Consider the following 18,084-nt stretch of genomic DNA (forward strand, 5'->3'; position numbering starts at 1 on the left):
AGATTATATTGTATATAATTTACTAGATTATATTTTAAATTATATATGCATATATATTATATCACTGCAAACATCATTGCAATTTTCCATTCTGCTGTTATTTTGTTGTGCACTCTGTTTTCAGGGTAAGGCAGATTCAATACTTCTATGTAGCTATATTATGTTGTTACCATTATTGTCTCTGTATATAATTACTTGGGAACAAAGTCTTGCTCTATATTTTTATCTTCTTGTGACCAGAAATCACCATTCAGAGTTCATTATGTCTGACATATAAATGCATTGAATAAAATTTTGTTTAAGGCCACCATTTGGGACTAGAAAAACAGCCCAGGACTAGTTTCAAACACTGAACAGCTCCCAAGCACAGCCGTGAATAACTTCTGAGCCCAGTAGCAGCTCCTGAGGGAAAGTGACTTCAAAACAAATGAGTAAAAAATTACCATTTCTCTTTTATTCTCTTCCTCTTTTTTCAATTCTCGACTTCCATTACTTTCTTTCCTTCTAAAATGGAGTCAACTACATCACCTGAATGTGAAAACAAAGCCAAATAGATGATATATATTTAATGGGTACAAACAGTAATTTTCTTTCAGAAGAATAAATACATTCTTTATTGAGATACAAATGAGTACCCAATAAAACCAGATATTTTATACTTAATATTAGCTCCAAATTATATTAAAATGATTTGGTCTCTAAAATATATATGTTTAGAATCAGAAAAATGGAAATAAAATTGTATCTTTCTATAACTTAGATTTGTAAAACTACTTTTGTTCCAGCTAAAACAGATGCAATCTAGATGTCTTCTTGCTTGACATTAAATTATTAAATTAAACAGGATTTTGTCCTCTTAAAAGATATTCTGACAATTCATGATACAAATTCAATTAGAATAGGAAAGTGTTATACATTAGAGTATGAGTTTCAGTTCTGACTTCTGAAGCTGTGGTCTTCTGCTTTGCTTTTTTAAATGGATGAGATAGCTATAGTGCAAAATAGACTGTAAAGGGACAGCCTATTTTGCAACTCTGGAGGTCTGTGAGTAGTTCATGTTCATGCATGTGCATGTGATAGGTAGATATTTGTTGAAGTAATGGTCGTGTGTGCACTGAACTATGATTGTGGTTTGTAGTGAATCTGTTACACATTATAGAGTCTTTAGGTTACACCTCTAAAATTCTATATTAGTATCAACTACTGATAATCAGTGAACATGGAAAAGGAAAACGATCATTTTAAAACTTTTCAAAACATAGTTATAGGTAAATAAATATTTAGTGTTGCTATGCTTTATTGTTAAAGTGCATATATTACCCGGTGTCTTGTTTAATATAAAATAAGATGACTGAATTTTAACCATCCAATTATTTTTTAATATGAATTGATATATTTAATGTATGCTTAAATGCCAAAGTAATTCCATTCATATTTTTACATGTAACAGTCATATTTTTAATTCAGTCTCTTGTTTTTGGATTTGAGGTCACGTCTAGCTATGTTTAGGGCTTACGCCTGACTGTGTGCCCAGGGTTAATTCCTGGTGTTGCCCAGGAGATCAAAGTAGTCCTGGGGAAATGGTCAGCTGTGAACAAGGAAAGTGCTTTACCTGCTGTATTATCTCTCCAACCCATGAATTCAGTATTGAATTTATATAATTATTATTAAAATTATATAAAAATTATTATTATTATAAAAATATTATTATAAAAATCAGATTAACTAATTAAACAGCCACATTCATTTTGCAATCTTTCCCTTTATAGGTTTTGGTATCACAAGTCATACTTTTGTTCTTTTGGTTCTTTGGCTAAACCTGATGGTTCACAGGGCTTGCTCCCACTTCTGAGCTCAGGGATAACTCCTGGCAGTCCTTATGAACCTTATGGGTGATGGTAACTGAACCCAGGAAGCTGAGTGCAAGACAGGCTCCCTACTCACTGAACTATCTCTCCGGTGCCTTGAAGTCAAACTTTTCTGACTTTCTAGTTATAAATCTAAAAATATATGGATATGTACATATATTTCTAGTCAAATATATTTAACATATATCTAGTTAGATATATATTACATATATGTTATTAGTTATCTAAGGTTTTTAAATTACCTTATGCAAAAAAAAAAGTCCCATCGTGGAGGATAAGCCTAATTAGAAGATAAAACCCCTTAGTTCAGCCTTCAAAAGAGACTGTACCCAAAGTTGAAATTTAATTAGAGTCTTCAGGTTGTCACTCAGCTGAGCTACACGAACTCAGGGGTGGAGGGGGGGCCACTGGGGCATGTTCGGCCTACACCCAGCATTGTTGAGGGCCTACTACTAGCTCTGTGCTCAGGGATATACCCTGGAAATGCTTGGGAAAAACATATGGTACCAGGAATGGAACTGGAGTCATCTATGTGCAAGACAAGAGCCCGACCCCCTATATGATCTCTTCAGCTCCAGGATTCTTGACCTGCAAAAGTGAACGTGTCATTTTAGACAGACGGATCCAGTTTGCAATGCAGTTATGTGTAACTAATCCTCCTTTCCTATAAAAAGTGGTGCCGCCTTCTTGTTTTCAGTTTACAGAGAATCAGCTTGAGTTCTGGGAGCTACTTTTCTACATTCTTTCCTCCATATCATTCATTTCTACTGATTTCACTCATTTGAATTTCTAGGATAGCGGGAAATTTTTTTTAAAATCACTGTGTTTGGTGCTATTGTTATTTCTATGTTTTAAGGAATCTAAAGACTCAAATATTTGAATAAAATACAAGATAAAAACATTACATTCACCTTTGAATTGAGCAAAGCTTTCTTCTTTTAGAATGTCTCTTATCTCTGTAATGCTGAAAAGAATGGAGAAGATAATAGGCTTTGGGGGCAAGAAAAATTATACTTCAAAGATTTTGTAAAATAGTGGATTATAACATAATACATATGCATTGGAATTTCAATGTAAAAATAATGACATCGAATGGTAATGATAATAGTGAAAAATTATCTTAAAAACAAAAAAGAGAAAGCTCAATGTGAGCAGAATGGTTTTTGGTCTGTGCCTAAAAACAGCTAGGTTCTAAAAAGTATTCATGGGTATTAATCTGATGAAGGAGCCAGTGGGAAATAATTGGAGTTCACTTACAGATACATGCCTCCCCTTAGTCTATCAGTACTTGGAAGTAGTTAATTGTGCAGTGAGAGAAGAAATAAAGCACAGAAATGCATTCTAAAATTAATAATGAAATAATATACTTTGTTTCTTAAGCTAGCACAGTCAAAAAAGGATATTATTTTGCTTTCATTTATGATAATTAACTTTTCTGTATTACTTTCAATTTGCATAATATTATGAACTGTGCTGTGATTTCTTTGTTTTATATACTACTTAATATGCTTGATAATACCTGCTTACTCTTTTAGCTTAAATATTGTAATTTGCAATATACATATATACGCTATTAAATTTATTGGTACTTGATGATAAGAAAGGTTTTTTTTGGTTTGTTTATTTGTTTGTTTTAAGTCACATATGGTTGTATTCAGGGTTATTCCTCACTCTGTGCTCAGGGATCAATCCTGGTGTGCTTGGGAGATCATATTTAGTCCCGGAATTGAACCCTGGTCTACCACAATTAAGATAAACACCCTACCCACTGTACTATCCTTCTCTGTGGATAAAAAGGGTTTACAATAGACTTCTATTAAAATGCAGTTTTATCAAATTTTAAAAATGACATATTACAAGAACCAAAAAAAATGCTATTAACAATGGATGTGCAAGACAGATTTAATGAGTGAGGCTTCTTGCTTATAAAAACCTCGACCTTTCAATTCAGAGTGCTCAAGTTTACTCTTTTATGTTTGTTTGTTTGTTTGTTTGTTTGTTTGTTTGTTTGTTTGTTTTTGGGGGGCATACCTGGGTGTGCTTAGGGGGTTACTCCTTTCTCTGCACTCAGGATCTCTCCTGGCTGACTTGGAGACTAGCTGAGTACCAGATATTGACTCCTGTCAGTTACATGCAAGGGAAACTATCTCTCCAGCACCTCAAGTTTACTTCTCTGGTTTCTCTTTTTTTCCCCTTTATGGGGGCCAGTTTCAACTATTCTTCAGGAAATTCTTCAGACTGCAACATTATCATTATTCCCTTTGGACTACCTATGGCTGAACTTGGTAGTCATTGCTAAGATAACATGCTTAGAACAGTTCTTAAATGAATAGTAACTTCAACACACTGTTTTTCTCTATGTATTCACAAGTATTTGTTAGTATTCTTGGAGTTATACCAACAGATCACAACATTTTTAAAGTTCTTATTTTCCTCATTAAGGCAAGCTATTTTTGTGCTTTACCCTGATATTAATGAATCATAAGTTTTGCATCTCAATGTAAAAGTAACCAATACATACTCCTCTTGCATTCAGAAAGATTTTTAACATCATTTGAAGAGATTTTTTTCCTGAAATAATTGGTGGATTATCCCAATGGCACTGTCTTTTTTGCACAATTTATTTTATTTATGAGTTTAATCTGTGGGAAGTCAGAGAGCATAAAGTGCTGTCTCTAAAAATATAGGATTCACCAAAGTGATATAAATGAATTCTTTCAGGGTGCTAAGACATCATTTGGTAAATAAGTAGCTGTACTTGGCTGAAAAATATGACTTTGGTATTCTGAACCATAAAATTTGTCTCAGAGATAATTTCTTCACACCCAGACACTGCTTTCTTTCTGTCTTCTGATCTGATCTCTGTCTTGTGTTACATGGTTCTACAGGCAGCTTTCTTTTTTGCACAATTTACTGGCTTAAATATCCTGCTAGCCATTTCCACATAATAGAATAAGATGTGTAAATGAGACTGTCATAACATATGGCACATTTCAGGGAAAAAAATAGATTCTCACTGTTTGTCAGCTTATGGGATAGCAACATATGATGAGTTAGCAGAGCTTCTGAAACATGGCAATCAATGAGAGGCAACGTTTGTGAGGATCATTTATAAGAGGGAGACATAACATCACTAGTCATCAGGGAGATGCAAATCAAAACAACAATGAGATATCATCTCACACCACAGAGACTGGCACACATTCAAAAGAACAAAAGCAACCAGTGCTGGTGTGGATGTGGGGAAGGGACGCTCCTTCACTGTTGGTGGGAATGCCGACTGGTCCAGCCTTTCTGGAATACAGTATGGACAGTCCTTCAAAAACTAGAAATTGAGCTTCCATATGACCCTGCAATACCACTTCTGGGAATATATCCCAAGAATGAAAAAAAGCACAGTAGAAAAGACATCTGTACCTATATATTCATTGTAGCACTGTTCACAATAGCCAAAATATGGAAACAAACCGAGTGCCCTAAAACAGATGACTGGTTAAAGAAACTTTGGTACATCTACATGATGGAATACTATGCAGCTGTTAGGAGAGATAAAGTCATGAAATTTGCTTATAAATGGATAAACATGGAGAGTATCATGCTAAGTGAAATGAATCAGAAAGAGAGGGACAGACATAGAAGGACTGCACTCATTTGTGGAGTATAGAATAACATCACATGAGGCTGACACCCAAGGACAGTAAATACAAGGGCCAGGGGGATTGCCCCATAGCTGGAAAACTGCTTCATGAGCAGAGGGGAGAAGGTAGATGGAATAGAGAAGGGATAACTAAGAAAATGATGGCTGGAGGAACCAGTTGGGATGGGAGATGCATGTCGAAAGTAGATAATGGACCAATCATGATGACATCTCAGTGTCTGTGTTGCAAGCTATAATTCCCAAAAGGAGAGAGAGAGTATGGAAAATATTGTTTGCCATAGAGGCAAGGGGAGGGTGGGAAAGGGGGTGTATACCGGGGATATTGGTTGTCAGGAATGTGCACTGGTGGAGGGATGGGTGTTTGATCATTGTGAGATTGTAACTCAAACATGAAAGCTTGTAACTATCTCACGGTGATTCAATAAAATTTTAAAAATTAAAAAAAAAGAGGGAGACATAATGTATGGGAGACATAATCAATAAATAATAGGAAATTCTAGGATATTTACCTTCCCAACATCAGCACAGATTCATCCAATCACCCCCGCCTTATTTTTGTCTGTTTATGTGTAAATTGGTTAACAAAAAATATCAAACAAAAAAAAAAGAAAAAATATCAAAGAATGAAGCAATAGTATATTTCCTTGATTCTGGAGATTTTAATAAAAAAATAAAAGTAAAATATACAGTCATGGATCACATAATAAGTTCAGCCAACAATGATGGGTCTCTACAGGTACCCTAGGTATATGGCTGCTAAACCATTGCCTATTGTGTTGTGTACTCTGAGTTTGCAAAATTGCTAAATCACCTTATGATACATTACAACTTATTTTAATGGTAAATGATTCTAATGGTAGAGAGGTTGAAAATAAGGAATCATTTTCATCCTTTATTTTTCTCCCAAACACAAACAGTTACTGATTTATTTCCTTAGGATGAATAGGCTCTTCTTGTCTGGAAACTTTGGCCCAATCACCCTTTTCCCTGAAGAAGACAAAGCACAAAATGATCCCACCTGATTCAGGATCTGATTGTTGACTGTGTCTTATTTGAGTAGAATCTGAGTTCAAAACAGTTTTTCTTTTCTTGTTTGTGGAAAATGCTTTATGATCCAATGGGTCAAGGTTGGAAAATCTGGTCTGTAGGTTTGGATGTAGGGTAATTGATGGGGAGCAGGAAATGAATACAAATTCCAGGAAGTGAAGAACAAAGGAAGTAAATAATTAAAATGCTTGAGGAAAATGAAGAATACAAATTAACATAGATACAAAGAGCTGATTTGTATCTGATACAAAGTGCTAACTCCACATATTCACTATCAACTGCCATCCCATTGCTCATCGATTTGCTCAGGCTGGCACCAGTAACGTTTCCATTGTGAGACTTGCTGTTACTGTTTTTGGCATATTGAATATGCCACAAGTAGCTTACCAGGCACTGCTGTGCTGGTGAGATACTCTCAGTAGCTTGACAGGCTCTCACAGAGGGGCAGAGGAATTGAACCCGGGTCGGCCTTGTGCAAGGCAAATGCCCTATTCGCTGTGCTATCCTTCCATCCCAACTCCACATATTCATATATTTAATTTTTAAAAATGTATTTTTTAGAAAAAGTATAATTTTAATTATAGAACAGTTGTTTCCAAAGTTGTTAGTTGAGTTTTAGCCATATAATATTTCAACACCATTCCACCACCAGTGTCAACTTTTCTCCCCCATAATCTACTTCTATTCCCCCGTGTCCCCACCTCCCACCTTGACAGGCACATTACAATGTTTGGTGTTTGAGGCTTAAGTCTGTTTTTAATGCTGTTGTTGTTGAGTTTGTGCTTTGGCTATATAACTGAACCACTCTCCCACACTATCAGTATAACTAAAGTTCTGACCCTTGCTCCCCATTACTTCTCTCTCTCTCTCTCTCTCTCTCTCTCTCTCTCTCTCTCTCTCTCTCTCTCTCTCTCTCTCTTCCTTGCCCCCTTGATTTCATTTCTTCTGCTCCTCCCTAACATCTGGGTTCCAGGGTGACCTGGGCATCCCTTTCTTTATTATATTACATTTCTTCTTCCAGTTATTCTATATACCATATGTAATAGTATTCATCCTCCATGTGAATTGCAAGGTTAAGTGGTCATATTCTACATGACCCAGCACTCACATCATAAACCCAGTTAGGGTGACTTAGAATTTGCCCAATGAATCATAGCTTAAACCTTTGAACAGTAGGGAGTTGGGGTTTCTGCATCTATGCATTCAAAGATAAGATGTAGGAAAGATGTATAAACCATATTTTGAGGTTTTATTTATCTCATAAATTAGTTAATTGTGTGACTTCAGAGTTTTTCAGCTAATGATTATTCTGTCATAAAACAACCCTATACCTAGTGACTTGTAGTCATAGTTTGTCCTGTGATTTAACTGTGCTTAATTCAGTATTTACCACTTTTAGTCTCTGAAAAGTGGTTGTGATAAATTGGAACTCGTTAGCTGATCAAAATGCTTCTTGAATGAAGGGCGTTTGCTTTTGGATGCCATTTTGGAATTCCAGAAAGTGATGTTAATTGGTAATTATTCCATGTGGCTTATTCCATAGCAGTTACATGGGAGTCTGTGACCTAGTCTTAGAAGTTGCTGAATCGATTCTGCCAATTCTGTTGCTCATAAAATATAATTTATTTCATAGAAACATGAGACTTCATTTTTTCTGTGAATAGCAAAATGCATGTACAGGGAGGGAAGGAACTGACTGAGGCCTTCCTCAGTGAATTGTTTGCTCCTACTCTACAGGTGCTTAGAATTCTTCATTTCCAAACTTAACCAAGAGTAGATAACATTTAAAAGATCTTAGAAAACTAACTTTCTTGATTTTTATATTCTAGATGAATATATTTCTAAATTACCTTCTCTCCAGAGACTTCTCAGTATGTTACAGACAGATTTGCTTGCTTTCTTTGATTCCATCATGCATGTTGACAGTAAAGTATGTCTTATGTGTATCATTGTATCACTGTCATGCCATTGATCATTGATTTGCTGGAGTGGGCACCAGTAATGTCTCCATATTTTAGACTTGTTGTTACTGTTTTTGGCATATGGACTATGCCACGGGTAGCTTGCCAGGCTCTGCCATGTGGGTGAGATACTCTCGGTAGCTTGCCGGGCTCTCCAAGAGGGGTGGAGGAATCCTTACCCAGGTCAGCCACATGCAAGGAAAATGCCCTACCACTGTGCTAGCAATTATATACTGATATTATGTATGAGATCCTTGATATTTGTTGTTGTTTTGGGGGCCATACCCAGTAGTGTGCAGAGTTTATTCCTGGCTTTGCACTTAGGGAGCACTCTTGGCAGGCTCAGGGGACCATATGTGGTAATGGGGTTGAACTAAGATTGTCTATAGGCAAGGCGAGTGCTTCAGCCACTGTGTACTATTGCTCTGGCCCCTCATCCTGGAGATTTTAATCTAAAATTCATATACAGGAGAGAAGTACTATAAATCTTGGCCTAAGCTCTCTTAATAAGGATTAAACATAAATTCCATATTTCTTCTAGAACTGAATTCTCCAGATGCTATTTCAGAAATGGCCACTGTTGATAAAATTTTCACTGTTTTAAAATTTTATTTTGCTACATATGTATGTGTGTATACACACACACACATACACATATGTTGTCTTTCTCCCCCTCTCTCTGTTTCTCTCCCCCTCCCTCATCCTCCCTCCCTCCCTTCCTCCCTAGCCTCCTAAGTACAGCTCTAGGGGACTCAGGGCCAATCCTATTGATAATTAGCCAACCTATGCATATGTATGAGCTCTTGGGTCTTACAATCTCATATGTCACATCCTGGTTGTGCTTTGAAGGCCTGCAGAGCTATAGCCAGCAGGACTGGGAATGGGGTAGGCAGTGTCAGGGATGAATGAGATCCTATGCATGCAAAACAAATGCCCCAACCTGTGCTAATTTCCAGGATCCAAATGTTGTATCTCATTAAAAATTATATTTATATCTCATTTTATTATTTTGTCCTACAACTTCTGAAGCTTAATGAGTGTATGTGTGTATGTGTGTGTGTGTGTGTGTGTGTGTGTGTGTGTGTGCATGTGAACATAAGCATTCATTTTGTTCTTCACTGATACTGATATTTAAAACACAATGTGTGTCAAGCATGTTGCTTTCACGTTCTTGGGCTTCATTGGTAATAATGGCATTTCTGCATTAAGTCCAATCCTAAAGGTTTGTGATACATATATGGGTAGATCACAAGTGCAAAACAATCTTAGCTACATCTTCTTGACTGTTACCCCTGGAAGCTTGACTCTCCACAGTAGTCTGGGCAGGAAGACTTGATTTCTGCATCAGCTCCAACCACACTTTTAAAAATTATTACCTCTGCTTGACTTTGAAAGGATTTTTGACTTCTATTTCAAAAAATTTAATGTGACTCTTACTAAGCAACCAATAAAACCAATAGACTTGTCCGAAGAGATAATGATAACTAGCCCATAGCGACCATATTTAAAAATACCAATAAGATGTGCTTGGCCTTTCTCTTCTTAGTAAATATCCCAAACAACTCCTTAATATGCAAGACTGTGTTCGGATTTCACATATTTTTTTACCAATCCCTTTATAGAACTTAAACCAGCAAGATAGGTTGCTCTTATTTTTGCAATTTTAGTCATGTGATTTGAGATTTTAATGATCACGCTTCCTTACTGATGAAGGTTGCAATTGGAAAACCATAGTTTAAACTCATGTTTGCCTGTCTCTAATCATTGTTCCATTTTCTCATTTTCTGCTGTGCCTTCAAAGGATCTCTGACTCCTCTCCATGCCTGGAATAAACAATAATCATTACTCCCAAACAGTGATCAAAAGTAAAAATAAAAATTATTAAATGACTGTGTTATGAATTTCAGGCAAAGAGTTTGAGATTACTTTGAGTTATTTAACTTGAGAATGCAGTTTTCTAAGGATTTTATTATACTATAATATTTTTAAAAGATTTTAAAAGGAGACTAAACAATCAATATTCATGTAATTATCCAGTTAATTTTCCTCTTAATATATTCCTTAATGATTTAGTTTACAACCCTGTCAATGTGAAGCACTGTATTTTCCCATTTATTAATACAATTATTTCAATATAAATATAAGACAGATAATCAGTTTCATATACATATATATTTTCCTTTTGTTAATAGTTGATAAAATTGGAATGAGGAAAGTAATGATGTGTTCACAATAAGGAAAATATTTTGTATTGATTTTAAAAGTTTGAAAAAATGAATGTATCTATTTTCACTTTTAACAGTATACTTATCTTCTCCTTTGTACCTAGTGAGTATTAGCGAAAGGGGAGGAAGAGGATTCAAAAGTACCTCTGACTGAGCTTGTCGGATCCCCTATGTTCTATTGCAGTGGTCTAATTTTTCTGCATCTAAAATTTGGAGCTAGAAAAAGTTTAAATAAGAAGCTTGTTAAACCCTGATGAGCTTCACACTTTCTTACTATAGCAAAAAAATATGAATAAAATAACAGTAATTACAATGAAACATGGGCTATTTACCATAAAAGATTATTTTTAAGATACTTTGAGGATATGAAAACTGTAAATAAAATAGCTAATTTTTCTTTGCTTTGTCAAAATTTTTCAGAATCATGGCTTCATTTTTCACTGTAGTTTTATTTACAAAGTACATAACATGCATAATATAATGACTATTTTCCACATAGGTTGTTTGAAATTTGTGCAGGATTTCATTCATATGCACTTTTCCAAGCTTCCAATTGCATTTTGATGCACTTAGGTATTTAATTAATGTGACTGATATGCCCAAAGTTTATTTCTACTGTCAAAACTGCAAAATTTCTTGTATTTTTTTAATTATGTAATGCTTTCATTTATTGTAGTGGAAAATTAAGTTGTATACTTGAAAATTGGTCAGATATTTGTATAGCATATAGTAATTATCTGCATATTATATTGCATATTGAATTGCAGTTGAGAGTATTGGATTTTATATTTAGGTGAAGTGGCAAGCCAAAATAGTTATAATAGTAAACATTGTCTAGAAATGAGGTTTAACATTTCACTGAAATGTTTATATAATATGTAAAAAGTGTTCCTTTTTGATAACTACTGTTTTTCTGTTTCTTTTTTCTTTTTTATAATTGCTGCTTGCCATTGCAGGAAGTAGAGGTTTGTATTCAGCTTCTGTATTTCTATTTAATTTTAGAATTTATATGAATCTTCATTTTATAATCACTCATGTACACTCAACTTAAATTGTTTTCTACCTTAGGATGATTATTTCCGCACTTGGAACCCAGGAAAAGCCTTTGATCAGGGTAAGAAATGCATTATTTTTAAATGACAATCTTTATTTTATCTTTATATTTATAATCACCATATTTAAATTGATATTTATTGTGTGGTAGAATTTGAAATACTAAGGAGGACAAATTAGATAAATGAAAAAAATGTGATAATTGCTTTCAGCTTAGAACAATAGATAGCATTAGGCATTATGTTTTTGTCAGAAGGCCTAATTTTAGATACTCTTAGACAACAGAGTTGGGTTTTGAACATACTGTTCCCATGTTTGTTTACAGATCCAAATCACTTTATCAAGTAGACCTACTAGGAAATTAATTTGTGCAAAATATCAAAACAAATGATCTGTTTTTACTTAGGAAATGGGAGTGAGAGAGGGGGGAGAGAGAGAGAAGAGAGAGAGAGAGAGAGAGAGAGAGAGAGAGAGAGAGAGAGAGAGAAAAGAGAAGCACCTGCCAAAGAGGGGGGTGGAGGTGATGTGATGGGAGGAAACCTGGGGACACTGGTGTTGGGAAATACACTGGTGGAGGGATTGGGATTGGTGTTGGAACAATCACTGTATCACTGTCACTGTCATCCTGCTTCTCATCCATTTGCTCAAGCGGGCACAAGTAACGTCTCCATCGTGAGAATTGTGTTATTGTTTTTGGCATATCGAATATGCCATAGGTAGCTTGCCAGACTCTGCCATGTGGGCGAGATACTCTTGGTAGCTTGCTGGGCTTTCAGAGAGGGGCAGAGAAATCGAACCCGGGTCAGCCACATGCAAGGCAAACATCCTACCCTCTGTGCTATCGCTCCAGCCCTGAAATCAAATCATGAATAGCTTTGTAAGGTTCTATCTCATAGTCATTCAATAGAAAAGTAAAATAAAATTTTTAAAAAATGTAGCAGATTGAGGAGTCAAGGATATGTCCTAAAGGGATGTAACACATCCCTGGCATGCGAGAGCCCCCAGACCCTAAAGCCAGGTGGCACAACCCCACACTTGAACCTACCTGACTGGAGCTTTAGTGACCCCAATACCAGGACATTTAACATCCCTGGAGGCCCATGCACTGAAACTAGTAGCTAGTGTTACTCACAGTGGTCCAGATCCCACCCTTGTCCCTGCCAGTTACTGCATATGCAATAGATTGGTATAAGATTCCCAGGACTCTCAGAAGACCCCCAAAGGTAGGTCACAAAAAATTAAGGTTCTGACACTGCTGCCGACAGTGCTTCTTATTCTATTATTTACCTAAAATGTGTGTGTGGAAAGTGGAGCAAGAAAATAAGGGGAAAATGCTATTTCTATATATTCTATGAGAATTGAAGCATCAATATCTATGCTGTGATACTTAGATAAATAATGCAACATATTTGTTTGTTAAGCTGTACAATGGTGGAATTAGAGTCTTAAAATTTACAACAGAGGAAATATCTATGTAAGCTATAATAATTTTAGAAAATATGTGACTATTTGAAGTAGTACCACTTAAACATAGAAATCACTTTAAAAAAAATAGTCATAATGTTCTTCCAGGAAGCTCTGGGTATTTAGCTTTGTCTTCCAAAATGATGACTTCATATTGAGGATGACTGTGACAATAGCCAAAAGCTCTCAGTGAGATCCAGTCTGGATGAATTTAGGAGCTGCCGTCAATAATATTAACTGTTGTTTGGAACAGTCATTCATAAACCATCCTCTCATTCATACTGGTTTCTTTCATCTGTATTTAGTAAGATCACACCATTGTTATTCAGTGACTTTATTTATAGAATCTTCATTTAAAATGCCCAAACAATTTTTGATTTATATATTAATAAGACATCTCAGATGTAAAATACAGGAAAGTACAGTAAAAAGTAATAATGTGCAGGCTGAGATATAGTTGTAAGCTCTTGAGAAATGAATTTTTCTTTTGATATCATAAAGCTTAGAAATTAGATATGTTTATGGAATGGGTGTTAGCAATTCTTCTATTTCTCTCGGAGAGCCCAGCAAGCTACTGAGAGTATCCCGCCCACGCAGCAGAGCCTGGGAAGCTACCCGTGATGTATTCCATATGCCAAAAACAGTAACAACAAGTCTCACAATGGAGATGTTACTGATGCTTGCTCGAGCAAATCAATGAACAATGGGATGACAGTGCTATAGTGCAGTACATTCTGTTATAATAATGATGCTTTTTTCCCTATGTATGAGGAGCTAGAGAAATAGTACAGTGGATAGAACATTTTCCTTCCATACTGTCAACCTGGGTTCAATCCCCAGCATCCCATATTTTTTCCTGGGCACCATCAGGACTGATCACTGAGTACACAGCCAGATGTAAGCTCTAAGTACTGCTTGGTGTGCCCCCAAACACCCCTTATTCCAAATAGATGAAAGTTTAAAACATGAGGGAAAGAAATCTAGTTGTGCATATTGGAGCTGGAACAGTAGCACAGTGGCTAAGGTTCTTAATTTGCATGCTGCTATTCTGGGTTCACTGCCCAGAACCCCATCAGGTCCCCTTAGCCCTGCCAAGAGTGATCACTGAATGCAGAGCCTGGAGTAAATCCTGAGAATTTCCAGGTGTGGCCCCAAAATCTCCTGATTTTATAAAAAAATTAAAATATCTTCATTTTAACCTATTAATCCATAAAAATCTATCTTATTATGTATGAGACAGAAGCTAATGGCATGAGAATAGATAATATTTCTAAAAACTGTCCTATCTTTAGTCCTAGTTATTCGATAGTTGCTGGTTTACCTTTATGCAACCTGGGAAGGCAGATGAGTAGATGAGAAAGGGGAGGCACTGAAGGAAATGAAGCTCTGCTCAGGCTCGGATTTTCAAACAGTTGCAAACAGAAGCAAGAGTCTGAACACTGAGGCCTGTAACATTGCTATTCACTGCTATTATTCACATGATAGCACTAAAATAAAGGTATGCTATTGGCATTTGCAACTTTAGATTGTGAATAAATCAGCAACTTTATATTGTGAAAATCCCTAGTGGACACTGGGGTTTAGAACTGTTGATGTTCTATACTCTGCAGCAATATTTTGTAGACTTTGAAACCCTCTTTTGATAAGGCATCATTGATATATTCATATCCTGGGGCTCTTAGGGGACCTTTCCCATGTTGCTGGGGTTCACCAGGGTGATACCTTGCGGTGTTCAGAAGATCACTTGATACTGTAGTGCAAACCCCTCAGCTCTTTGAGCTTCTCTCCCTGGCTCAGAGTCTGAGTTTTAATTGAGCCTATAAAGTTTATAACATTTAAAGTTTATATTGAAAAAAGGAAAAATGGGGAAAAATGGAGTGAGATTTGTTTTCTGTGTGATTTTGGATTTGAGGCAAATTAAGCAACCAATTTGTAGACTGTGCTAAGCTTGAGAAAAATTACCCTGTTTTTGTCTAGCTCTGAATAAGACAGATGATGTAAATCATTTGCATGGAGTAGACTTGAAATATGTTAATTTCTATTGTTATTTGTTCTTTCTGATTCTAACAAAGCCTTCAGTTAAGTATCATTTTCGTAATCTTATTGATTGTGAAACTGTTGGACAGAAATAATTTAGAAGATGTTTTTAATGAGTGATTATAATTTTAAAATATTGGGTTTATATTGTTTCACAGAAGTCTGTATAATATCACTTAAATATTTTTTATCATGACTTTCATTTTGGGGGTGGTGTTTGCATGTTTTCTGAAAAAGTGAAGTCAAATATGAACTTTAACTTTGCACTTTATATGCTAATAAGTATCATTTTTACTATGCTTATTCAAAACTTTTAAACCAATTTCCTAGAGAATTTTCTATAAAATATAATTCAATTATAGTGCCAGCAATGAACATATTGATTAATATTTCATAAAATAAGTGGTATAATTTATTAGCATAAAAATTTCTCTCCATATGAGCTAAATATACACATAAACATATATAAACATGCTGATATGTATTTACATAACCCCAGATCATCCATTTGATACTTTACACCTCCAGATGTGCTTCAAGGTAGAAATCAATTGCTAGTTAATATAAGGGAGTTTTTCTTTTTTTCTGATTTATCTGATACATTTTTTAATGTCCCCTTATTTTCTTACATTGAAACATTCCACTTTTCTTTAATAGTAAAATAATAAGAGTTTGATGAAAATATAAGAGTTTTGCATGAATTTAACTGAAGCTATTTTGGCAATGGAAACTCTGCTATAAAATTAAAGACAGCATGTTGATGCCAAAGCTAAATTGATTTGGATTTCTCCACTAAGCATTTTCTGTTCCATTACTTCTGTTCATTAGTGTGGCTAATCATGAGTTGAGTCAAACAGAAATTGGCTGAAAAATAGTTTTAATGAGGACATATATCTTCTTGAATACAGCATAAAAATTATATGGCTACTGTGATAGACTGAAATGGGAGTGGCATAGATTGAGCTACATGATAAATAAATTAGTGTTTTGGACAGACGTGTATAGCTTAAAAAACTTACTGTTTTTTCCCCCATTATGTAGCTTTGTCCCATTTGAGATTATGGATAATTTGACCTTAACTCAAAAGTCATTGAAATTTTTAGCAGTAATTCCTGATAGTTGTTTGAGAACATGTGCTAAAATGTTATGTTAATAAAGCCCTATTTACTCAAATGTTATTTTCTCCATTGCATAATATTTAGATGTTTTAAAATGAAAAATTAGAAGCCGAATGTGCTTTCCATTTTTTCCATTTATTCTCCAAACCAGTTTGTGATTCATCTACTTAGTATCTACTGTGGCAGTGAATTATAGTGATTCACTATAAAAAGTAATTCACTAATAAAAAGTAATGAATATGACTTTAAATAGATTCAAGATTCCAGGACAAATAAGTTCAGTATTACTGGTATGTTTCCTTGGTGCCTGTAGATTGGAGGGATAGGGGTTGGGGGAGATAACAAACCAGGGGTAAGAACGGTAGCTGTGAATTTGATCTTCTGGTTTGACATTTTACAGCAGTTTTGCTCTGTGTTCATTTCCTAAATCTGCATGTCTCTGGGAGGGCAAATTTGACTCCCACTAAGTTGTTAGAATTTTATAAGTTAAAGGTCATAAGGAAGTAGTAGCTTAGAAGATAATTCTAAAACTCATTCTACTCAAAATCTAGCCAGAAGAGACATGCCAACAGCTCACCAGTGTCTGAGAAGTCACTCTTCTGAGGGTTGGAGAGATAACAGAGAAAAGAATCAGTTCTCTGAAAGGGCATATATTCTGCCTAGTCACATATCTCCATTGTCTCTGTCTTTTTCAGAGAAGTTCTTAGAGCTTTATCTGATTCCCATAATTTTTCCCATCCATTTGCAGAATGTCTCACTTATACCGATAGTCACAACATAACATGTCCCTTCGCAGCCAGTCTCTAGTTATAATGGAAAAGCTGGTGAGATTTCATCGGGAGCTTTTATTCACTTCAATGAACAGAGCTTTTCAGTGTTACAGCTGTAATTATTTCTGAAATTGAAAAAGGCAAGTGATTGAGAAAATGTTCCCTCAACTTTGCTTTCTGATACTATCATAAATAAAACACGATACATGTGGATTATATGATTGTAGGTATTCCCTCCCAAATGCCTTTCAGCCTTTCATTTTCATTTGTTTACACAAAGATCAGTTCTGGGGGGCCATGTTATGATGGCATTCTTTGATAGCAGTCTCAAACAGTAGATAAGTCTGATCCACGGTTCACAATAGAGGCATGGTAATACCATAATGTCGCATTGTTTAAGAGCTTGGGGATTTTTTGGCATTTGTCTAGTGGAAAAATTGCACTTTCAGGATGAAAACTCAATGATGCAACATACAAAGATGATTAATATGTGTTTGAAATATGTTATAAAATGCATCTAGTTAAAGTGTAAATCTATTATATTATTTGATCTGAAATATTAATTGATCAATTCACAATTACTTATTATTTATATATAACTGCTGTCATTTTTTGTCATTCAAATGCTAATAGTCATGTGAATTTTATGTGCCAATTATATATTTTGGTCCTCTAGAAAATCTGGGGAGAAGTTAGATATGCCTCTAGAAAACAATAGCAGATGTTCATTTACTCTATTAGACTTAGTATGTAAGAAATATAAAGAACTTCCTGCTGAGAAATTTGTTTCCTCATTTAACATTCTTATTCTTTAATTTAAGAATTAATTTTAAGGGGCTGGAGTGATAGAGCAGCAGGTAGGGCATTTGCCTTGTACATGGCC

At 35.3% G+C, this 18,084-nt stretch overlaps 1 protein-coding gene across 3 annotated transcripts in view; it reads left to right on the plus strand.

Annotated features, from left to right (window-relative positions):
* The window catches only part of SPOCK3 (SPARC (osteonectin), cwcv and kazal like domains proteoglycan 3), a 389,483-nt gene that overhangs the window by 145,965 nt on the left and 225,434 nt on the right, over positions 1–18,084 (plus strand). For all 3 annotated transcript variants that reach the window (XM_055131920.1, XM_004610366.3, XM_055131926.1), the window contains exon 3: positions 11,828–11,873. In XM_055131920.1, the coding sequence (XP_054987895.1) occupies positions 11,828–11,873 (46 nt within the window). The remainder of the gene's footprint in view (positions 1–11,827; positions 11,874–18,084) is intronic.

Source organism: Sorex araneus, chromosome 1 (assembly GCF_027595985.1).
Source record: "Sorex araneus isolate mSorAra2 chromosome 1, mSorAra2.pri, whole genome shotgun sequence".
NCBI classification, from domain to species: domain Eukaryota; kingdom Metazoa; phylum Chordata; class Mammalia; order Eulipotyphla; family Soricidae; genus Sorex; species Sorex araneus.